Source organism: Oncorhynchus tshawytscha, linkage group LG04, assembly GCF_018296145.1.
Source record: "Oncorhynchus tshawytscha isolate Ot180627B linkage group LG04, Otsh_v2.0, whole genome shotgun sequence".
Classification (NCBI taxonomy): Eukaryota; Metazoa; Chordata; class Actinopteri; order Salmoniformes; family Salmonidae; genus Oncorhynchus; species Oncorhynchus tshawytscha.
In genome coordinates this window covers 18,014,265-18,037,113 of record NC_056432.1, presented here as the reverse complement: position 1 = coordinate 18,037,113, position 22,849 = coordinate 18,014,265, and the positions used below count along the sequence as shown (strand labels likewise).

Below are 22,849 nucleotides of genomic sequence, written 5' to 3'. Positions count from 1 at the left end.
GCTTAATCAAATCATGCTTTATTTATACAGCATATTTCAGACATTGAATGTAATGTTTCAGACAATGTCCTTCAAATATAAAAATAAAAAAATAAATATTTACTACACAGCAAACATAAGAATATCAATAAAAACGGAATGACTAAAAAGCACCCTAAGGAATAGCAAAGCTAAAAATATGCATTTTAAGATCTCTTTTATATATGCTTAAAGTGACAGTACAGTGCAGGAGTTTGGTTTAATCACATCATGAGACTTCTCAGGTATCCATTTGGTACTATGTATAGTAAGTCATGCCATCCTAGTCTATTATTGAACGTTGGCAGTATTTTGATACTAGTAAAGTCATATTCTATTCCTCATGGTTTTCAATGACGTGTGTTGTTTTACATGACATGGGGCCCTTGGTTCCCCACACAGTAAAAAAGTGGTTTTCTAGCTATCTCAGTGAGTCTTTATTGTACATGCCCAAAGGTTTGGGCTATAAAGACTGGATCGCTGCACAGTAGGATAACTTAGAATAAATATGTACTGGATCACAGCTAAGGTATTGCTTAGTTTCTCTTGTAAAATGCTTTCAGTTGTCATGGTAAAATGAACTGACATTTGAGGCCACCTTTCCCTTTTTACGTTGCTGTTTTGGGCTGGGCAAACACATTCAGGATAGTTTGATGGGCCAATGATAAACTACTGTAACCACCCAAAACTAGTCTGAAGTCATCAAAGTGATAATTCTTAGTAGTCATCTCCAGAAAATGAAAAGAAAACATGTCACAAGTTCAACAAGTATTTCTGAGCAGTTTGGTGAAAGGTCTGTGTCTTGCTGTTGAAGAAAAGCAAACATACTGACTCGACTTCAGATGGGTGGGTTGCCCTTGTCTTGCTGACGTCACCGAGGTTGCTGGCCGAGAGTACATTGACAGAAAGTCTCCAAATGAAACTCACTCCATACTGCCCTCTGCTGATTGGACAGTATCCCTGAAACTCTCAACCCTGAACCCAACATTCGACTATAGCCAGAGTAGACTAGCCTACATGCCATTCACCTCAACTAGACCTTCCAGCCTCAAGTTCAATAAACAATTGTTCACACTATCCTTTCAAACCGAACTGCACTGTGCTGGCTCGGATATGTTACCTTGCTTGACATTGTTCTTTCCAGCACTGTGTCAGCAACTATGGTGGATACGTAACCAGGTCTGTGCAGTACCCTACAGCTCGGCTTGGCTCAGGGATGTGAAAGGGCTATAAAGGAGATGGAGGGAGAGGCAGATAAAGAGATACAGGTAGAAAGAGAGAAGATTTTAGTAGGCAAATATATACCCAAAATACTCTCTACTGTCAATATTAATGTATTAATGCATTCAATTCCATGCTCATCACCCGAGGGATGATATCCAGTTGCACTAAGTGCGACTGTCATTCCCAAATCCCGGTGTGTCTCTGGCACAGTGCTAGTCATTCGCTACGGAGCTTTGTGCTGAGGTGAACAGGAAACCTGGCAGAGAGGCGACAGCTAATGTGATTTAGCGCTATACTAACACTCAACGAGCACCCATGCAAATTCATGAAGAGGAGCGTTTCCCATGTGAGGTGACAGGGTAATCTGTCACCCATGGCAACAGCTTGTTTTCAGCAGCTGCTTTTGGCACATTGGTTTCAATACATGGGCCACTCCCTCAGACAAGTGGTACTAATTGGGCTCTTTTTGTTGCAAGAATTTAAGTCTGATCTTTGATCCACGTATAGGGAGCATTGCAAAGACATGCTTAAAGTGGTTTGCTGTTTCACATGAACTTTTCATGAACACATAAACTTCAATTCCTGGAGTGGATAGAGACTGCCTGAGTACCAGGTCAGCGGGGTTTGGGACTTTTCTATTGGTTCCGTTGTAAAAGGGGATCCTTTTGATGTATGTGCTTGTTGCTGTATGTCTCTGATGGTATCTCTTTGGCTAGGCGAGCTGCCTCTGTCGCTGGCAGCGTGCACCAACCAGCCAAACATGGTACACTACCTGACCGAGAACGCCCACAAGAAAGCCGACCTTAGACGGCAGGACTCACGCGGCAATACTGTGCTGCACGCCCTGGTGCACATCGCCGACAACACTCGGGACAACACCCGCTTCCTCACTAAGATGTATGACCTGCTGCTGACCAAGTGTGCCAAGCTCTACCCAGAAGGCAGTCTTGAGGACGTGCTCAACAACGACGGCATGTCGCCCCTCATGATGGCGGCCAAACTGGGAAAAATTGGGGTGAGATTGAGAACGAACACATATCACGTGTATGTGGAACTATAATCTTAAAGGGATATTTTGAGTAACATTAGCAATGCCAATGGGAATGCTTTTGCGTAGCGCTTCAAGGGGTTAGGTATTGTATTATTGACAGAAATATAATCACATCCATTATAAAATAGACAAAAAAGGTAAACTTTTAATTATTATTTTCTCCAAGGTTTTCCAGCACATAATTCGCAGGGAGATCAAGAACGAGGAGGCGCGTCACCTCTCGCGGAAGTTTAAGGACTGGGCGTACGGCCCCGTGTACTCCTCCCTGTACGACCTCTCCTCCCTGGACACCTGTGGAGAGGAGGTGTCCGTGCTAGAGATCCTGGTCTACAACAGCCGCATTGAGGTGTGTGATACCCGGCTGAGCTAAAGCCGGGGCTTTAAAGCTCTGGGAGCTAACTCAAGTCTTCAGTGTATGTTTTGTGGCTAAGCATATGAGGTGGGGCATGATAGACAGGCTCTACGTGTGTTTTCTATCTGTACCTGTAATAGATGTTTTACTGAGAGAAAGGGAGAGCCATTATAGTCCTAGGAAAGATGGAAGATGATGTCTCTTTCACACCATACTCACTTACCATTAGTGCATGTCTTCCTGCACTGTCCACAGAATCGCCATGAGATGCTGGCTGTGGAGCCCATCAACGAGCTGCTGAGAGCCAAGTGGCAGAAGTTTGCTGCCGTCACCTTCTACATCAGTGTTGTGTCCTACCTGTTGACCATGATCATCTTCACCCTGGTGGCCTACTACCGCCCATCCCAGGGAACGGTACGTATGTGCCCAACAACTATCATACAAATACAAAAAATGTATGCATTTATACAATGTATGAAAGTGTTGGCCAAGTGGCATTATTATTATATTACTATACATATACTGTGAAAACAGTATGGGTGTCACCACCAGCAAAGCTTTAACTCTGTTTGTCCCCACCCAGCCTCCGTACCCCTATACCACCAACACAGACTACCTGCGTATGGTAGGGGAGATTGTCACCCTGTGCTCTGGAGTCTTTTTCTTCCTCACCAATGTGAGTTTTTCCTTCCGGTTGAAGCATCCAATCAGTCAGACAGCTTTGAATGTTGACTCTACATTAAACAACTTCTTTCAAAGATGCCTCAATGTGTACACAAACATACACTTTTGCTATAAATCTTAGATCTACCCTGTAAATGTATCTTGTTCTTTTCTGACATTCATTGAATCAATCATTTCCTCTCTCTCCCCCCGCTTTGTAGATTAAGGACCTCTTACTGAAGAAATGCCCTGCGGTGAACTCAGTATTTGTCAATGGATCTTTTCAACTGCTCTAGTAAGACTCCAGCCCCCCCCCCACCTCCTCTGTAGCTCCCTCTGGCTTGTACTCAAGGCTTATTTCTCATCCTCTTTTAATTGAGTCCTCTAATGAATTCCACATTAAAGCCTCCATTTCCCTGGTACGTTTTATAGTTTACATCTTCTTTAATTAAACCTACGATCCCATCAAAGAGCAGAGGATTTTCGAGCGCCGCTCCAAAGCATGCTTGTTTTCATCATTAGCGCTGCGTCTGCGAGGGCCTACACGTGGTGCCCGTTAAATGCCAAATGGCAGTCCCGTGTAGGTAGGAGAATGATTATTATTATTTTTTATTTTAACCTTTATTTAACTAGGCAAGTCAGTTAAGAACAAATTCTTATTTACAATGACGGCCTAGGAACAGAGGGTTAACTGCCTTTTTCAGGAGCAGAACGACAGATTTTTACCTTGTCAGCTCAGGGATTCGATCTAGCAACCTTTTGGTTACCTTTCGGTTACTGGCACAATGCTCTAACATTATTGTATGTGTATCTTGTACATTTCGGTCCGTTTTCTTCCATTTGGGGCAATGGATCTTTTCAACTGCTCTAGCTTGGGGCGGCAGTGTAGCCTAGTGGTTAGAGCATTGGACTAGTAACCGAAAGGTTGCAAGTTCAAATCCCCGAGCTGACAAGGTACAAAATCTGTCGTTCTGCCCTTGAACAGGCAGTTAACCCACTGTTCCTAGGCTGTCATTGAAAATAAGAATTTGTTCTTAACTGACTTGCCTAGTAAAATAAAGGTTAAAAAAAATTGAACACGGCCCAACTCTTCTATATATTTTTTAGCTTCATCTACTCTTTGCTGGTGATAGTGACTGCAGCCCTCTACCTGTCGGGTATCGAGGCCTATGTGGCTGTGATGGTGTTTGCGTTGGTCCTGGGCTGGATGAACACTCTCTACTTCACCAGAGGCCTGAAGCTCACCGGCACCTACAGCATCATGATACAGAAGGTATCAACTCCTTCACTCTTTCATCCATCACATTGAATTTGAAATGAATGTGGACTTCTTTGGACACTAGATGGCAGATCACAATTTATTCTTCTTCTTTGGCTCTCAGATTCTCTTCAAAGATTTGTTCCGGTTTCTGCTGGTCTACCTGCTCTTCATGATTGGATACGCATCAGGTACAGTGTCCTCTACTCAGCACTTCTTCTTCTCAGCAGTCTGATGACCAGTTGAAACAGAAGAGAACTTCCCTCATCTCCTCATGTCTCCCATCTCCTCCCCAGCTCTAGTGTCCCTCCTGACAGTGTGCCCCGGGCCGGAAGAGGTGTGTCCAGAGAAAGGTGGCTGCCCCACATACCCCCAGTGCCGGGACACAAACACCTTCAGCAAATTCCTGTTGGACCTGTTCAAACTGACCATCGGGATGGGGGATCTGGACATAGTCAGCAGGACTCAGTACCCGGCTGTCTTCCTCATCCTGCTGGTCACCTACATCATACTCAGCTTTGTTCTACTGCTCAACATGTTGATCGCTCTGATGGGAGAGACGGTGAGCCAGGTGTCCAAGGAGAGCAAGAAGATCTGGAAGCTGCAGGTGAGTGAGGAGGACAGCTGATGGACAGCTAGGTTCCCTAGAATTCATTAGGGCACATTGTAGTAAATGTTTTGCAACAGAAAACAAAAAAACTATAATTTCTTATTGGACAGAAAGTGCAGAAAATCAGCTTTCTTTTTGGTGCCTAATTAACACAACCTTGTTATCCTCTGTTGACGGCATTATGCACAGTGCATCGTCTAGGCAGAGCCACATTATATTATGAAAGACACAAATACATGTCGGATGACATTCTGTTTTAACGACAGTGGGCTACGACCATCCTGGACATCGAACGCTCCTTCCCTGTGTGTCTGCGGAAGTCCTTTCGGTCTGGGGAGATGGTGACAGTGGGGAAGAACTGGGACGGCACCCCTGACTGCCGCTGGTGCTTCAGGTACAGTAATTTCTCTGGACTCTCACCCCTCTCTGCACTAAAGAAATGTGTCTGATTGGTCAGTCAGACAGCCTAGTGTGTTCTTTTTGTGATATATTTTCTGAAAAATGTTATTCTGGGGGCCTCCTGAGCGGTGCGTCTTGCCCGGGAATCCCAAAGGGCGACGCACAGTTGGCCAAGCGTAGACTGTGTTAGGGGAGGGTTTGGCCAGGGGGGCTTTACTTGGCTCATTGCGCTCTAGCGACTCCTTGTAACAGGCCGGTCGCCTGCAGGCTGACTTCGGTCGTCAGTTGAACAGTGTTTCCTCTGACACATTGGTGTGGCTGGCTTCCGGGTTAAGTGCGCGGGTTTTAAGGGCTTGGCGGGTCATGTTTTGGAGGGCACATGGCTCGACCTTCACGGTTTGGCGGGTCAGGTTTCGGAGGGCGCATGACAAACATCTTCTAATGCAAACATATTCTGCGGTCACCCAGGGTGGATGAGGTCAACTGGTGCCACTGGAATCAGAACCTGGCCATAATCAACGAAGACCCGGGCAAGAACGTAACAGAGACCCTCCAAACCTCCAGTACAGTTCATCAAACTGTCCGTGGCCTGAGGAGAGGTGAGACTCTTATACTCGGTTTCTAATAAATGCTCACACAGTTTACAAAGACAAATGTACAGTGTATAAGGGCAAGGTAAATCACATTAGCCAACCTTTGTTCCCCAACCTCCTGTAGATCGTTGGTCCACGATGGTGCCGCGGGTTATGGAGCAGAATAAAAGGCAGCAACCACAGGATCTAGTATTGGAAATGGAGCCACTGACCTCCAGACATTGAACCTGTGCAGGGCCAATGGGGGGCCCCGGGTCCTTAAGAACACCCTGCAGATCGGAGGTCATCATACTCAAACGGACAAAAAAGTGTTGGGCCACAAAGTTTGCCACTTTGCACAAAACTCTGTTGCCAAAAATATGTATAATAAGAAAATTGAACAGATTTTTAGAACGTTATCAATCTAACGTATGTTCAAGCCAACAATTCATTGCTCTAAATAGGATTCTACTTGATGGTATTAACCCAGGGGGAAGGTGCATCTTTACCTGGTCGCTGGTTCGAATCCCCGAGTTGACTAGGTGAAAAATCTGTTAATGTGCCTTGAGCTAGGCACCTGTATGTACAGTTGAAGTTGGAAGTTTACATACACCTTAGCCAAATACATTTAAACTCAGTTTTTCACAATTCCTGACATTTAATCCTCGTAAAAATTCCCTGTCTTAGGTCAGTTAGGATCACCACTTTATTTTAAGAATGTGGAATGTCAGAATAAGAGTAGAGTGATTTATTTCAGCTTTAATTTCTTTCATCACATTCCCAGTGGGTCAGAAGTTTACATACACTCAATTAGTATTTTGTAGCATTGCCTTTAAATTGTTTAACTTGGGTCAAACGTTTTAAGTTGGCCTTCCACAAACTTCACACAATAAGTTGGGTGAATTTTGGCCCATTCCTCCTGACAGAGGTGGTGTAACTGAGTCAGGTTTGTAGGCCTCCATGCTCGCACACACTTTTTCAGTTCTGCCCACAAATTTTCTATAGGATTGAGGTCAGGGCTTTGTGATGGCCAATACCTTGACTTTGTTGTCCTTAAGCCATTTTGACAGGCGGGAGACTCCGGCGCAGCAGCGCCGGACAGGCGGGAGACTCCGGCAGCAGCAGCGCCGGACAGGCGGGAGACTCCGGCAGCAGCAGCGCCGGACAGGCGGGAGACTCCGGCAGCAGCAGCGCCGGACAGGCGGGAGACTCCGGCAGCAGCAGCGCCGGACAGGCGGGAGCCTCCGGCAGCAGCAGCGCCGGACAGGCGGGAGCCTACGGCAGCAGCAGCGCCGGAGAGGAGGAAGGCCCCGGCAGCGCTGGACAGGCAGAACGCACTGTAGGCCTGATGCGTGGTGCTGGCACTGGTGGTACTGGGCCAAGGACACGCACAGGAAGCCTGGTGCGGGGAGCTGCCACCGGAGGGCTGGTGTGTGGAGGTGGCACTGGATGGACCGGACCGTGAAGGCGTACTGGAGATCTTGAGAGCAAGGCTGGCACCAACCGCCCTGGCTGGATCTTCACCCTAGCCCGGCAGAAGTGGGAAGCTGGGATGTAGTGCACTGGGCTAAGCACGCTGGGGACACCGTGCGAACCACCGCATAACACGGTGCCTGACCAGCACCACGCCCGCCACGGTTAGCACTGCTAGGAGCACTGTAGTGCTGAGATGGCACAGGACGTGCAAGGCTAGGGAGATGCACAGGAGGCCTGGTGCGTGAGGCTGGCACAGTCTTCACCAGACCCCTAGCACGCACCTCAGGATGAGTATGGAGAGCTGACCCAGGTGCCATTAAATCCCTGACACGCTCCGTCGGGCGAATGTCGTGCCTCATGCACCAAACCAGCAACTCCCTCATATCTCTCTCCTCCAATTTCGCCATTAACTCCTTCACAGTCTCTGCTTCGCTCACCTCCAACACCAGCTCTGGTTCTGAGCTCCTCCTTGGCTCCTCACGATAAACGGGGGGAATTGGCTCAGGTCTGACTCCTGACTCTGCCATTTTTGGGGCTGACTCTCGGGCTTCTGTCCGCGCCGCCGTGCTTGCTTCGCCAACCTCATTCTCCTGTAACCTTCCGCGCACTGCTCCATCGAATCCCAGGCGGGCTCCGGCACTCTCCGTGGGTCGACCGCACACCTGTCTATTTCCTCCCAAGTAGTATAGTCCATGTTCTTGCCGTCCAAACCGTCCTCCCATGTCCATTCCTCTTTTTGCTGCTGTTGCCCGTTACCACGCCGCTTGGTCCTGTTGTGGTGGGTGATTCTGTAACGGTTCTCTTGGGGTGAAGTAGAGGCGGACCAAAATGCAGCGTGGTGGTTATTCATGTTCTTTAATTTATAAAGACACTACACATGAGATAACTAACAAAAATAACAAACGTGAGAAAACCTAAAACAGCCCTATCTGGTGCAAAACACAGAGACAGGAACAATCACCCCCAAACACAGTGAAACCCAGGCTACCTAAATATGGTTCCCAATCAGAGACAATGACTAACACCTGCCTCTGATTGAGAACCATATCAGGCCAGACATAGAAATAGACAAACAAGACATCCAACATAGAATGCCCACTCAGATCACACCCTGACCAACCAAAACATAGAAACATACAAAGCAAACTATGGTCAGGGTGTGACATTGAGATGTTTCTACAACATGATTGGGTCCACCTGTGGTAAATTCAATTGATGGGACATGATTTGGAAAGGCACACACCTGTCTATATAAGGTCCCGCAGTTGACAGTGCATGTCAGCGCAAAAACCAAGCCACGAGGTTGAAGATATTGTGTTGAGGTACGTATCTGGAAAAGGATACAAAACATTTGTGCCCCATTGAAGGTCCCCAAGAACACAGTGGCCTCCATCATTCTTAAATGGAAGAACACTAGGAAGGGAAAAAAACAATTGAATCCATTTTAGAATGAGGCAACAGTACAGAATGTCACCTTTTCATTTGAGGGTATTTTCATACATATCTGTTTTAGAGTTTAGAAATGAAGCGCTGTATGTATCTAGTCCCCCCATTTGAAGGTGTCATAAGTATTGGACAAATTCACTTCAAAAGTCTAGTATTTGGTCCCTAGCATGCAATGACTACATCCCGTGATTGGGAGTGTGCAAAGCTGTCACCAAGGCAAAGGGTGGCTACTTTGAAGAATCTCAAATTTAAAATATATTTTGATTTCTTTAACACTTTTTTTGGTTACTATGTAGAAAATAGTAAAAATAAAGACAAACCCTTGAATGAGTAGGTGTTCTAAAACGTTTGACCGGTAGTGTATATACTGAACACTTAATTAATTAGGATGCTACCAAGTAAGAAAGTAAGTAAGAAAGTTATAGATGCAGAAAGATCACGCCCCTAAACATGATGACCTCATCATAACCAATAACAGGAGAGGTTATCATTTTTTGGAGTATGATATTTATGCTTTTCTAAACATATTCTATTGTTATTTACATTAAAAATGACTCCAAAATGACACAATACATTATTTAGCATTAATTTCTATTGTAGAGTCATAGAATTCATGTAGTCATTGCATGCTAGGAATATGGGACCAAACACTATTACTTCTGACTCAATTTAATTCACTTTAAGTGAACTTGGCCAAATAAATATGACACCTTCAAATGGGGGGGACCAGATACATAAAGTGCTCTAAATGGTAAAACAGATTTATGAGAATACCCTACAATAAAAGGTGACATTCTGTACTGTCGCCTCATAAAAAATTTGATCTCAAAACCAAAATGCTGGAGTATAGAGCCAAATTAAAGGTTTTACACGTCACTGTCCAAGGAAATACATTGGGTAGTGTATGTACATGTGTTTTTAGAGGTTTGGTGTTCTATGAAAATATACCTTAATTTAAGACTGAAACATGTGCTACTAATCCAATATCACCCAGGGAATGGTTTTGAATATGGAGGCATTACTATTGCAGTGAGGAATATTTAAGATGTCAATTCAAGATTGTGTTTTGAGGCCATTTTGGGACATTATTGGATGAATGTCTTCCTATGTGTTTCGATGTTTTTTTATACAATTCTTTATACATTTTGCAACCAAATTAACTCCTGGTCCTTTGTGCCTTTTTAAAAAATGAATTAATCATATGACATAATATCAAATTGCATGAGCTATATGATTTCTTGCTGTTCTGAATCTGCAATCAATAGCAATCCTTATGTTGGTCAGCAGATGGAAGCAGAGGTCTAAATTCCTAAATATGCTCAGTGGCCTTTCTTCCCTACAGCACAAAGGTTGTATTCATTAGGCACTAAACGGAAGGAAACAAACTGAAACAGTAAGGGACCACCTGAACTTATACAATAAGAAATGCTCTTTTTCCACTGCAAAATGTTTTGCTACAGTGTGCCCAAATGAATACGACCCTGACTAATTACTTCTCCAATTTAAAAACACATTCTCCAACAAAAGTCAAAGCCTACTACCTTCCAAAGCACCTTTAAGTTTTTCTCCTTTATTCATCCACCTTGCTCCTATGTCTTCTCCTGTTGTCTGGTTAAACAGTCATATGTCTCAGATAGGTAGTAGGCAGAAGTGCTGCAGGGCCTGTATTAACAATAAGGGGTGCTGATGTAGGATCAGGTCCCCCTCCATATAATCTTATTTATTATGTTCTCAAAGGGAAATCTGACCTATAGCTGCACTTTGTGAATATGGACCCAGAGCCTCATCCATCACTTTCCCACCTCCCTCCCTCACTCCCTCACTCCATCACTCCCTCACTCCATCCCTCACTCCCTCCCTAGCCTTGCTGAAGGACACCGGGAATCTCTTGCTACCTCACAGGAGAGGCTAATCCTCTTTGCCCCAACTTTAACTGGGGCACTAATCCTCCATGTTTATCTAAGCAGTGTGAGCACCTAGCTAGCTCTGCTGACAACTTGGCCTGCCCTCCTCCCTCCCTGCAACCTCATTATCTAGGACAGGGCCAGGGTTTGCTAGTGTCACCGTCAACAACCCTCTCTGGAACCGCACACTTACACAGGAAGTCGTTAAGCTAGTGATTTTCTCTCATATGCTGTACTAGCCTTGCGTCATCGTATGAGTAACTGTGTCTCTGACGCAACACCACAAGTGGTAGATAAGTGGGGTCAGTCCCTGTGTTGGGGTCTGCAATTGGTTGACTGTCTATAACACATTGTTTACTGTCATTATAGGGCCATTCTTATTATACAACAGAGCTGTAGCTGGCAGCACACCTTGTCCAGATATTGCCACCTAGCCAATTAGGCCATTAGAATTAGAGCCTGATGAGTCTGAAGGTGATGATACCACAGAGTTTCTAAACCCAGAGGCCCAACATAGCAAGTCTTCCGGGAACACTTGAGAAGCAGACTTGGCAGACCAGACGGGGTTTGAAAAGTCAATAAGAGAAGTTTAAATGTCTTCCTAGTTGTTATTTTTCTCAATCTAAAGGCAAAACCTAGATTTGAGCCGATGTCTTAAGTAAATGAACATGTTATTACTCCAACCTCATGAAAGTGACAAACTGACACATTTCCATTTTTGTCAAAAACAGTTTTATATCGAATGAGTGCCTTTGATTTGACGGCCTGTACATGCTCAGTTTGGCATGAGATGACCATTAGACCCGAGGACGTGTTTCTGTGCATGAGTTTAGCTAGCCGATGTCGCCATGACATCACCTACAATTGTGATCGGGAATTTCTATTGCAGAAATACTTTCTACATATCTTCATACTAAACCATCTTTGATTATATTATATGGGCTTCAGTCTTGCTCAGCACTCCACTCATGCTTGCCTTTCTCACTCACTGCTGCTTTTCTTGTGTTTTGGTTTGCGTACATTATGATATTGACAGCATCCAACTCAGATCAAGTGTCTGCCCAGCCCATTGGATCATTCATTACTTTTTCAATAATGAATATCAGTCGAAAATTGCGCCATTTTTTTGTATCATTATTAAAGACACTCGAATCAAAGCAAAGTTTATTTGTCACGTGTGCCGAATACAACAGGTGTAGGTAGACCTTACAGTGAAATGCTTACTTACAGGCTCTAACCAATAGTGCAAAAAATGTATTAAATGAACAATAGGTAAGTAAAGAAATAAAACAACAGTAAAAAGACAGGCTATATACAGTAGCGAGGCTATAAAAGTAGCGAGGCTACATACAGACACGGTTAGTCAGGCTGATTGAGGTAGTATATACATGACTGTATAGCTAAAGTGACTGCATATATGATAAATAGAGAGTAGCAGCAGCGTAAAAAGAGGGGTTGGGCGGGGCACACAATGCAAATAGTCCGGGTAGCCATTTGATTACCTGTTCAGGAGTCTTATGGCTTGGGGGTAAAAACTGTTGAGAAGCCTTTTTGTCCGAGACTTGGCACTCCGATTGCCGGGAGTGCAGTGATGCAACCAGTCAACCATGCTCTCGATGTTGCAGCTGTAGAAACTTTTGAGGATCTGAGGACCCATGCCAAATCTTTTTAGTTTTCTGAGGGGGAATAGGCTTGGGGAATAGGCTTTGTCATGCCCTCTTCACGACTGTCTTGGTGTGTTTGGACCATTCTAGTTTGTTGTTGATGTGGACACCAAGGAACTTGAAGTTCTCAACCTGCTCCACTACAGCCCCATCGATGAGAATGGGGACGTGCTCGGTCCTCCTTTTTCTGTAGTCCACAATCATCTCTTTAGTCTTGGTTACGTTGAGGGATAAGTTGTTATTCTGGCACCACCCGGCCAGGTCTCTGACCTCCTCCATATAGGCTGTCTCGTCATTGTCGGTGATCAGGCCTACCACTGTTGTGTCGTCTACACACTTAATGAGGGTGTTGGAGTCGTGCCTGGCCATGCAGTCGTGGTTGAACAGGGAGTACAGGAGAGGACTGAGCACACACCCTTGGGGAGCTCCAGTGTTGAGGATCAGCGTGGCAGATGTGTTGCTACCTACCCTCACCACCTGGGGCGGCCCGTCAGGAAGTCCAGGATCCAGTTGCAGAGGGAGGTGTTTAGTCCCAGGATGCTTAGCTTAGTGATGAGCTATGAGGGGACTATGGTGTTGAACGCTGAGCTGTAGTTAATGAATAGCATTCTCACATAAGTGTTCCTTTTGTCCAGTTGGGGAAGGGCAGTGTGGATTGCAATAGAGATTGCATCATCTGTGAATCTGTTTGGGCGGTATGCAAATTGGAGTGGGTCTAGGGTTTCTGGGATAATGGTGTTGATGCTTTAAAGGCATCAACTCAGCTCTAACTCTATCCACATATGCTCATCATCATCGGATCAGAATGAGGAAGAAAGGAGAACTGTAATTCTTTCATCAATGAAATGAACCATGGCTAACTTGATATTTACCCCATCCCTCACAGCCATTTAAAGACACACACCAGCTATTTTGGAACTTTTCCTGTTGAAAAACAATATCCCACATATAAATACCGTACTGTATTTAAGTTGTACCAAGATATTCTCTGGTACTTTTGTATACTAGGTAGCCAGCGGTTCTGAAAATAGCGCCCATGAGCCAAAAGTAGTCCCCGGAAATTGCATACTCACAAATGTGCAGATATGTGCACCACATCATTGCTCTCTCTCTCTCTCACTGTGCATCTTTCTAGCTGTCACTCAAATGGAAAAGGGCTGAAGCTCATTGGCTGGAACTCGAATTGCTAGGGGGCTGGCTCATGGCGAGGTACATGTATGGAAAATTGTGCGGGACACCTTCCAGACCACAGTCGCTTTCAAACTAGGGATTTCAGTGGCTAATTGAGGTAAAACAGTTATTCTGCTCATAGATTATGCATATATGAACTACACATTGACACATCCAGCTCAAAGTGGGATGTTTAAAAAATACTTGCTAGTCGCCAAAGTACCGGAGCATCTGTCTTTAAAGGTAGATAGAGAGGTGGTAGAGTCCAGAAAGCAGATCCGTTTAGAGCCATGCTGACATGTTTATTTCAGGATCACTCATTGTCCCTTAGACAAATTATTTTTCCAAACGTAATTATTCTTTCCTTTGAAGTAATTCCCTGAAAGGCTTTTCATATGCACCTGTGAAATACATCGCCCATGTCAGACATTTCTAAATGAATATATCCACTGGGAGAGTTAGGAACAACGACCAAGGCTGTATTTTTTTTAACCTTTTATTTAACTAGCCAAGCCAGTTAAGAACAAATTCTTATTTACAATGACGGCCTACACCGGTCAAACTCTAACCCGAACGACGCTGGGCCAATTGTGCGCCGGATTCATTAGGGCTCACTGTGGCAAAAGGCTTTGCAACGGAAAACAAACTGAGCGTTTGTTATTGGACAAGTTCAGATAGGCCCTCCCTGTTTCAGTCGGTTTTCTTCCATTTAGTGCCTAATAAATTGGGCCCCAAGCAGTGGTGTAAAGTACTTCAGTAAAAATACTTGAAAGTACTACCTAAGTATTTTTTTGGGTATCCGTACTTTACTTTACTATTTATATTTTTGACAACTGTGACTTTTACTTCACTACATTCCTAATGAAAACAATGTACTTTTTACTCCATATATTTCCCTGACACCCCAAAAATCTCAATACATTTTGAATGCTTAGCAGGACAGGAAAATTGCCTAATTCACACACTTATCAAGAGAACATCCCTGGTCATCCCTACAGCCTCTGATCTGGCAGACTTACTAAACACAAATGCTTTGTTTGTAAATTATGTCTGAGTGTTGAAGCATGCCTCTGGCTATACATCATAAAAAAAGAATAATTATGCAGTCTGGTTTGCTTAATTCAAGGATTTTGAAATGATTTATACTTTTACTTTTGATACTTAAGTATATTTAAAACCAAATACTTTTAGACTCTTCCTCAAGTAGTATTTCACTGGGTGACTTTCACTTTTACTTGAGTCATTTTCTATTAAGGTATCTTTACTTGTTCTCAAGTATGACAATTGGGTACTTTTTCCACCACTGGCCCCAGGTATCATGGGGAATGTGGCTGGTGAGATGACCTTTCGTCTAGAATCTGAGAAGGAGCAAACTTGGGATGATTCAGAGTGTCAAAATGGCAGGTTGATGGTACGGTGACGGCAGAGGCACAGCAGCCCATTGGCTCATGCTATGGGCGTTGGTCCTCTTGATTTCTTGTGAAATTGCCAGGGACTCAATGTAGCGTGCAGGTGGATGAGTTTTGCTAATAAGAGAAGCATTTATGCTCCACAGATCCCCTCTTTTCTGTGTGAGTGAGCGTGCATGAAATCAGTGTGCAGTGAGTCTCCCAGCTCCACATGCTCTGCTGGAGACGGCTGCCTGTGCCTGCCTCATCAGCCTGGGAGCTTATCACAGGGTTTAGGTGGGTGGAGTGGAATGGAGTGGTGGTGGGGAGGATGGAAGGGAGAAAAACAACAACAGCTCAACTTTCAGAGTTGGAGGTGCCAGTGTCATTAAACATTTAACTGGGGTGCTTGTAGTTTGAAGCCAGGATTCAATCCAAGGTGCATTTAAATAGCAGTGCACTGGACAGCCAGACAATGAGCCTTTTTAAAGGCATTTTCCTCAAAGTTTGCTGATATCTCATTCACGGTAAACGCTACACATGTCGGCTCAAGCATAAATTATAGCTGAGTTGGTAGCTCAGCTGGTAGAGAATGTCGCTTGCAATGACAAAATAGTGGGTTTAATTCCCAGGACTATCTGTACTCAAAATGAATCCACACATGACTGTAAATTGCTTTGAATCTGCTAAATGGCATATTTAAAAAAAAAAAAATGTTTTTAAGTTTTTTAATTTAACCTTTATTTAACTAGGCAAGTCAGTTAAGAACATATTCTTATTTACAATCGCGGCCTACCCCGGTGCCTTCGGAAAGTATTCAGACCCCTTCACTTTTTCCACTTTTTGTTAGATTACAGTTATCAGTCTACATACAATACCCCATAATGGCAAAAGCAGGTTTTTGGAAATATTTGCTAATTTATTTAAAAAAATATATGAATACATAAGTATTCAGACCCTTTACTCAGTACTTTGTTGAAGCACCTTTGGCAGTGCTTACAGCATCGAGTCTTCTTGAGAATGACTCTACAAGCTTTGCACATCTGTATTTGGGGAGTTTCTCCCATTCTTCTCTGCAGATGCTCTCAAGCTCTGTCAGGTTCGATGGAGAGCATTGATGCGCAACTATTTTCAGGTCTCCCTAGAGATGGTCGATAGGGTTCACGTCCGTGCTCTGTCTGGGCTACTCAAGGACATTCAGAGACTTGTCCCGAAGCCACTCCTGCGTTGTCTTGGCTGTGTGCTTAGGGTCGTTGTCCTGTTGGAAGGTGAACCTAGAGCAGGTTTTTATCAAGGATCTCTGTGTACTTTGCTCCGTTCATCTTTCGCTTGATCCTGACTGGTCTCCCAGACCCTGCTGCTGAAAAACATCCCCACAGCATGATGCTGCTGCCACCACCATGCTGCACCGTAGGGATGGGGCCAGATTTCCTCTAAATGATGCTTGGCATTCAGGCCAAATAGTTCAATCTTGGTTTCATCAGACCAGAGAATCTTGTTTCTCATGGTCTGAGAGTCTTTAGGTGGCTTTTGGCAAACTCCAAGCTGGCTGTCATATGCCTTTTAATGAAGAATGACTTCCGTCTGGCCACTCTACCATAAAGGCCTGATAGGTGGAGAGATGGTTGTCCTTTTGGAAGGTTCTCCCATCTCGACAGAGGAACTCTAGAGCTCTGTGGGTGACCATCAGGTTCTTGGTCACCTCTCTGACCAAGGCCCTTCTCCCCCGATTTCTCAGTTTGGCCGGGCAACCATCCCTAGGAAGAGTCTTGGTGGTTCCAAACTTCTTCCATTTAAGAATGATGGAGGCCACTGTGTTCGTGGGGATCTTCAATGTTTCAGAAATGTGTTTGTACCCTTCCCTGGATCTGTGCCTCGACACAATCCTGTCTCTAAGCTCTACGGATAATTCCTTCGACCTCATGGCTTGGTTTTTGCTCTGACATGCACTGTCAACTGTGGGACTTTATATATAAATGGGTGTGTGCCTTTCCACATCATGTCCAAACAATTCAATTTACAACAGGTGGACTCCAATGAAGTTGGACTGTATGACTGTATTACTGTATAATGCGCTGCTCTATAACGCATCTTGAATTGAATCCTGGCCCTACTTTGTGGTGTAGATGTGTTTCCAAATGTGCTTAATGCTCTCATACCCTATAGGCCTACTGTTGTACACTCTCTCACATTCAGTACACACCAACAAATGAAGAAGAAAGGGAACTTATAACATGGTCACTCTGATTAAATACCATTATTTGATTGGATCAAGTTATTACCTGACAGCCAGAGGTAATAAACACACGTGTAGAATTCTGTCCAACTCAAAGCCCAGGAACAAGTACAAGAGGGAATACACATACATTTCACTTTGTCTACTGGAAGCTACTTTATAGTATGAGCGAGAGCAAGCGACTGCAAGAGGAGGTGAGGGGAGAGAGAGGTCAATGGCTTTCAGTTGACCTCTAACTAATCAGGGTTATTCCTTGTTTGGAGAAACCTCTGCTACCCCCTCCCTCCCCGATCATGCACTGTATAATCAGCTGCTATAGGACACCTCCTTTTGGCTAGCTTGCTAAATTGAGTGTAAAAAGAGTTTAATCCAAAGCTTGTTTTATCTCGCCCTCTCTTTATCTAAGCCCATCTTTAGACGTTCCCAGGTCATGTGGTTCCCCCTCCCTTTAAATCTCCATCTAGGAAAGAATGTTATCCCATTACACAATCAAAAAGGTACCCCTCCCCACTTCATTTGTGGTCCTCCCTTTGTAAACACCACACTACTACATACAACTCATACTTTCTTGCTTCCCCCTTTTCCCCTCAAACCACTGCACAACTTTTCTCCAGTGGTGGAAAAAGTACCCAATTGTCATACTTGAGTAAAAGTAAAGATACATTCATAGAAAATTACTGAAGTGAAAGTCACCCAGTAAATACTACTTGAGCAAAAGCCTAAAAGTATTTGGTTTTAAACATACTTAAGTATCAAAACTAAATGTAATTACTCAAATATACATATGTACAAAAGTAAAAGTTAAGCAAACCAGACAGCACCATTTTATTTGTATTTATTTTTTGGATAGCCAGGGGCACATGCCAACTCTCAGACATCATTTACAAACAAAGCATGTGTGTTTAGTGAATCCGCCAGATCAGAGGCAGTAGGGATGACCAGGGATGTTGTCTTGATAAGTGAGTGAATTGGACCATTTTCCTATCCTGACAAACATTCAAAATTTAACGAGTACTTTTGGACGACTTAAGTGGTACTTTAAAGCATTTTTACTTAAGTACGTTACACCACTGCTTTTCTCCTAACGTGGGGCACCAAGGTTAATTATGCAACAGTAATGGTCAAACTATAAATGAGAGAGAAGCAGTAGATAGTACCAAAGTCACCCAAATCCTACCTCACCCAAATCATGCCTGCCTCAGGTGTAGTTGCAGACTATCAGGTGAAAAGGCCACAGTGGATTGCAGAGGGCAGCAGACTACAGTATGCGATCATGGTGTGGTTCATGGAGTTTCAGCCTCCCACCACTAATGGACTTACCTTGGTTACCATAATCAGTTAGGACAGGGGTGGGCAAGAATTTTGTCTTGAGGGCCAACATTTCTGCGTAGATTTCTTGCCAGAATAATTTGTTAATCAAAAGAAATTTGCGGGCAAGATTGAATTGGCTTGGGGGACGGATCCGTATGTTGCCCACCCCTGAGTAGGATCTGATGGGGGAGACCTTTACACAAGAGGTGGAGGGAGACAGAGGGAAACTGAGAGACAGAGGGACAGAGAGAGAGAGCATGTGTTTATTTTATATTTTCAAGTGAGTAGGCCTACTTTGCAGTGAAATCATATTATCATAACATAGCCTTCTACCCACTGTGAGAGGAAAAACAACCAAAGCCGTGGACATAGAAGCCATCATCCATTTTATTTACTTAATGTCAAACAATATTACAGAACAGAGGACAGAATAAATTAACCATCTACATCAAAATAAAGAAATTCAGTCCTGAGATTGACAAAAAAGCAGGGAACAGTAATATTAGAATGATCCACTATGGTACCTGGGCTGGATGAGGGGGCACACAGCGGCAGTCTCAGCAGATTGGATAAGATAGAGGTGGGGTGGGGAGGGGAGTGGGGCTGTAGGGGCGAATGGGGGGAGATTGTAAATGTGGGCTGGGATAGAGGGGGCTAAGCAATCACAGGGATGCTTTGCTGTAGGCACATTCAAAAGTTGAACATTCCAAGGCTAAAGGATTTTACAGCTTTTTTCTTTTTAGAATTCAGAACCTTTTATTCAAAATCCAAGATTCAAATACACTGAGCAAAAATATACAAGCAAATGTAAAGTGTTGGTCCCATGTTTCATGAGCAAAAAGCTTATTTCTCTTAAATTTTGTGCACAAATTGGTTTACATCCCTGTTAGTGAGCAAGTGGACTGAAAATTTCCCAAATGCACTGGATATGATTTTCTCAAGGTTGTGGCACCCTCAGACTTTGGCAGCATTGGAGATCATTGTAGAATCTGTCCTGTTTGTCTACAGGAACCACACAAAGAGCCACACGAACAATGAATAGATACAATTAGAACAAACAAACAACAATTCCTCAGACTTTTTAGATTGGATACAGCAATATAGCCACCCCATGAAATAGATGAGAGATTTGGGGGCCCTTCTAGAATTAATTTGTTGTTACATACAGTTGTAACATTGAAGAAAGTTCTACTTCGTAGGTGCCTGAAAATTGTGCCCTGCTGCACTCCTTTGGCAGAGAAGGGCTACTAAGCAGTGCCTCTGATTCTACTGATCTGATCTTGGATCTGTGCTATAGGTTTATTTTCCAATGCTTTTATTGCTTGTTGATGACATAAAGAGAGAGAATGCTAGAAACAACAGTACTGTACATTCAAACTGAATATTCACATGCCAATCTGTGAACTGTGTCACCAGTGCCTATGAGGGATAACTGTAAGCACTCTGCTGTGGGCGATTCAATCCCCAATATAGATATCATGCAACTTGTGTAAGGCTCTTATGTCACCTAAACAAGCCTCCTCAAGAAAAACTGAATTATCAATAGAAACTTTGCTTTGCGTTAAACAGAGCCAAATGGCGAGGACTTTGTTGACCTGATGTTCCAGTTGGTAGCGGAGAGGTGGAGGAGGATAGGTCCCTGAGATAGGGGACCACAGGGGCCCAATGGGGTAGCCAGGGGATATGTCTCAGCTAGCCCTCTGGTAAGGAGTGGGGTGTTGACCTTAATTGATCTGCCCCTGTCCCCTGTCCATATCTGCAGTAGTTCTATGGCCACAGGCATGTACACAAGGTGAAAAGACCCCATGGACTTGAAGCCAGGGGGCGGGGGCGGGGGCTGGGGGAGTTTACTGAGAGATCTTAACAGCCTGTCTATCACAGTCTATCCCTCTTCATCTCTCCCCCATTGGCCGCACACTTAGTATCTTCCCTCTGCCAGTGTCACTGTGTCTTTCAGATACCTGAGATGCAGAGCACTGGAGGAATGCATCAATAGACATTCTGTGATATTAACTTTTCTCCATATCCATTGGCCACAGTTAGATAGCAAAAAGGTTGTGGAGGTCATTCTCTCTGTAGTAAACGAGTAGACGGTTGTTATATATCCACTGACCTCTGCCCTTCCAGGAACAACTGGCAGGTGATAAACAAGAACGTACATTTGTGCTTCATACAAATGGAAACCATTCAATACCCCTCACTGAAGACTGTGCTAGACTGGGATTCAAACAAACTGCACCGACATCCCACTGCACTTGACTAATTAAGGTCATTTTATGCTTCAGCCGACATCTGCAGCATTTACTAGTGAAATTTACCAGTGAAAAGACCGTGTGATATTGGTGTAGTGGGATTTGTTGGAATCCTGGCCAGAGATCTTGATAGATTGGCAGAAAGGTTTGATGTGAGTAACCAGTGTGCATCATAACACTCCCAGAGGCACACACTGCTGTTTCTCAAAGCATCGCCTATGTGAATATGGGAGAACAGTCACCAGCTGGGAGGCTGAAACCAGCAGCAGCCGCAACGTGGCAATTATCCTGATTACTAAATGCTTCAGGGCTTGTTCTGACCCCCACTGCCTCTCCATCTCTCTCTGTTTGTGAGATCTGTCACAGAGAGCAGGCAGGGCCCCTCAGCCAGCTAGGACCTGGGCACATACAGCCACAGCCATGCATAATCCAACAGAAAACAAATCCCCCCAATCATCAAAAACAATAGGCCATCTTTCAAAAGAGCCTTCGCTGCCTCGGAGCCCAGGGTGTTGTAGAAGAGGAAGGCCCTCTGAGACGACGCTGCATTGGCTGTGTTTCAGTGACTCCCACCCCCCTTATACTGCCCCATCCCTTCAGTCCTCCTAACATTGGGTTTGTTTAAGCACTGGTGAACTCTGTTGGCCCTGGATGAGGGCGAGGGAGGGAGGGAGGGCTTCCATAATGACATGCCATATGCCACTCTGCCTCTGCAGCTGAGAGAGGTCCTGCACGGATGGACCCATGGATGGACGCCCACAAGTCTTATTGAAAATGTAATTCCATTATCCTGATATAGGCTGAGCATCCACTGTCCCAAGTAGACAGAGGGTAAGGTATATTACATCACCAGTAACCCCCCTTTATCCAGAGTCTGGGACAGAGGGTTTGGAGGCTGTGTGACCACAAAATAAAGCCTCCTATCCCACCCAATGAAGCACGCGAGATACATTGTAATAGTATTACTGAATGCTAACAATCTAAAACAATCGCCTTTATTGACCAAGCGTCAATGGTCCCGATTTTTATAGATGGAATGGAACGATGAGACTTTCTTTATGAAATAGTTTAACTCAAACACGGTATTATTCTCTATCCTCAGATAATGACAAGTACAACTCTGAAAAGCAGTGTTGCAAATGGACATTACATAATAAATCAACTGTCTACAGGACTAGAATTTGAGAGGATAGTGCCCATTGTGGAGTGCAGAGCTTTAAATTTGGCTATGAAATAATATAAGCCTAAATTTAAGTCTGTGTGGAGTCAGGAGAGAGGAAGAGTGCTGAGGAGTAAAGTCCTGCACATCCACTGTTTCAAAAGCACATTGACAATCCGTGTTTCAATGCACAACAATAACCTCCCAAAAGGGACAGACAGAAGATGACATGCCCTGCATGAAGAGATACCCGTCTGGAAGGGTGCTCCGAGACGTTCCTTTTGTGGTGACAACGATCTGACAGATACGACCAAAAGAAGAAAGACAATCTGTCAGCATGCCAAGTCCCCAGGGGCTCATGTGGTCAGCTTGAGTGTCTGCCACAGTGAAGTCGAAGGGCAGAGGACGTGAGCTCACAGTTCAGATGTTTATTTCTAAAATATTCTTTCAATTTTCTAATAAGGAAAAAAATGTAGATTTGATGGTATTTTGTCATTTTCTAAAAAAATAAAAACACGAGAAGAAATACCTGATGGGATAAGGGATATAATACAATATAGTTAAAGGGTTTTATCGATTCTTCTGTCCCTCAAGAAAATCCCCTTGCTCTCTGAAAAACAGGATATAGTGCATTACAATCCTGTGGGCAAATTCATCCCACTCCCACAGTTCGTCACCCAGGCGTTATCCAATACT

At 44.2% G+C, this 22,849-nt stretch overlaps 1 protein-coding gene across 1 annotated transcript in view; it reads left to right on the top strand.

The window, feature by feature from the left end:
• The window catches only part of LOC112248245 (transient receptor potential cation channel subfamily V member 4-like), a 31,401-nt gene extending 24,616 nt beyond the window's left edge, over nt 1–6,785 (top strand). The window contains exons 6-16 of the mRNA XM_024417109.2: nt 1,959–2,257; nt 2,460–2,639; nt 2,901–3,059; nt 3,229–3,321; nt 3,530–3,603; nt 4,416–4,581; nt 4,691–4,757; nt 4,863–5,173; nt 5,443–5,570; nt 6,044–6,174; nt 6,293–6,785. Coding sequence (XP_024272877.1) covers nt 1,959–2,257; nt 2,460–2,639; nt 2,901–3,059; nt 3,229–3,321; nt 3,530–3,603; nt 4,416–4,581; nt 4,691–4,757; nt 4,863–5,173; nt 5,443–5,570; nt 6,044–6,174; nt 6,293–6,393 — 1,709 coding nt within the window. The 3' untranslated portion in view covers nt 6,394–6,785. The remainder of the gene's footprint in view (nt 1–1,958; nt 2,258–2,459; nt 2,640–2,900; nt 3,060–3,228; nt 3,322–3,529; nt 3,604–4,415; nt 4,582–4,690; nt 4,758–4,862; nt 5,174–5,442; nt 5,571–6,043; nt 6,175–6,292) is intronic.
• Nucleotides 6,786–22,849: the final 16,064 nt, after the last annotated feature.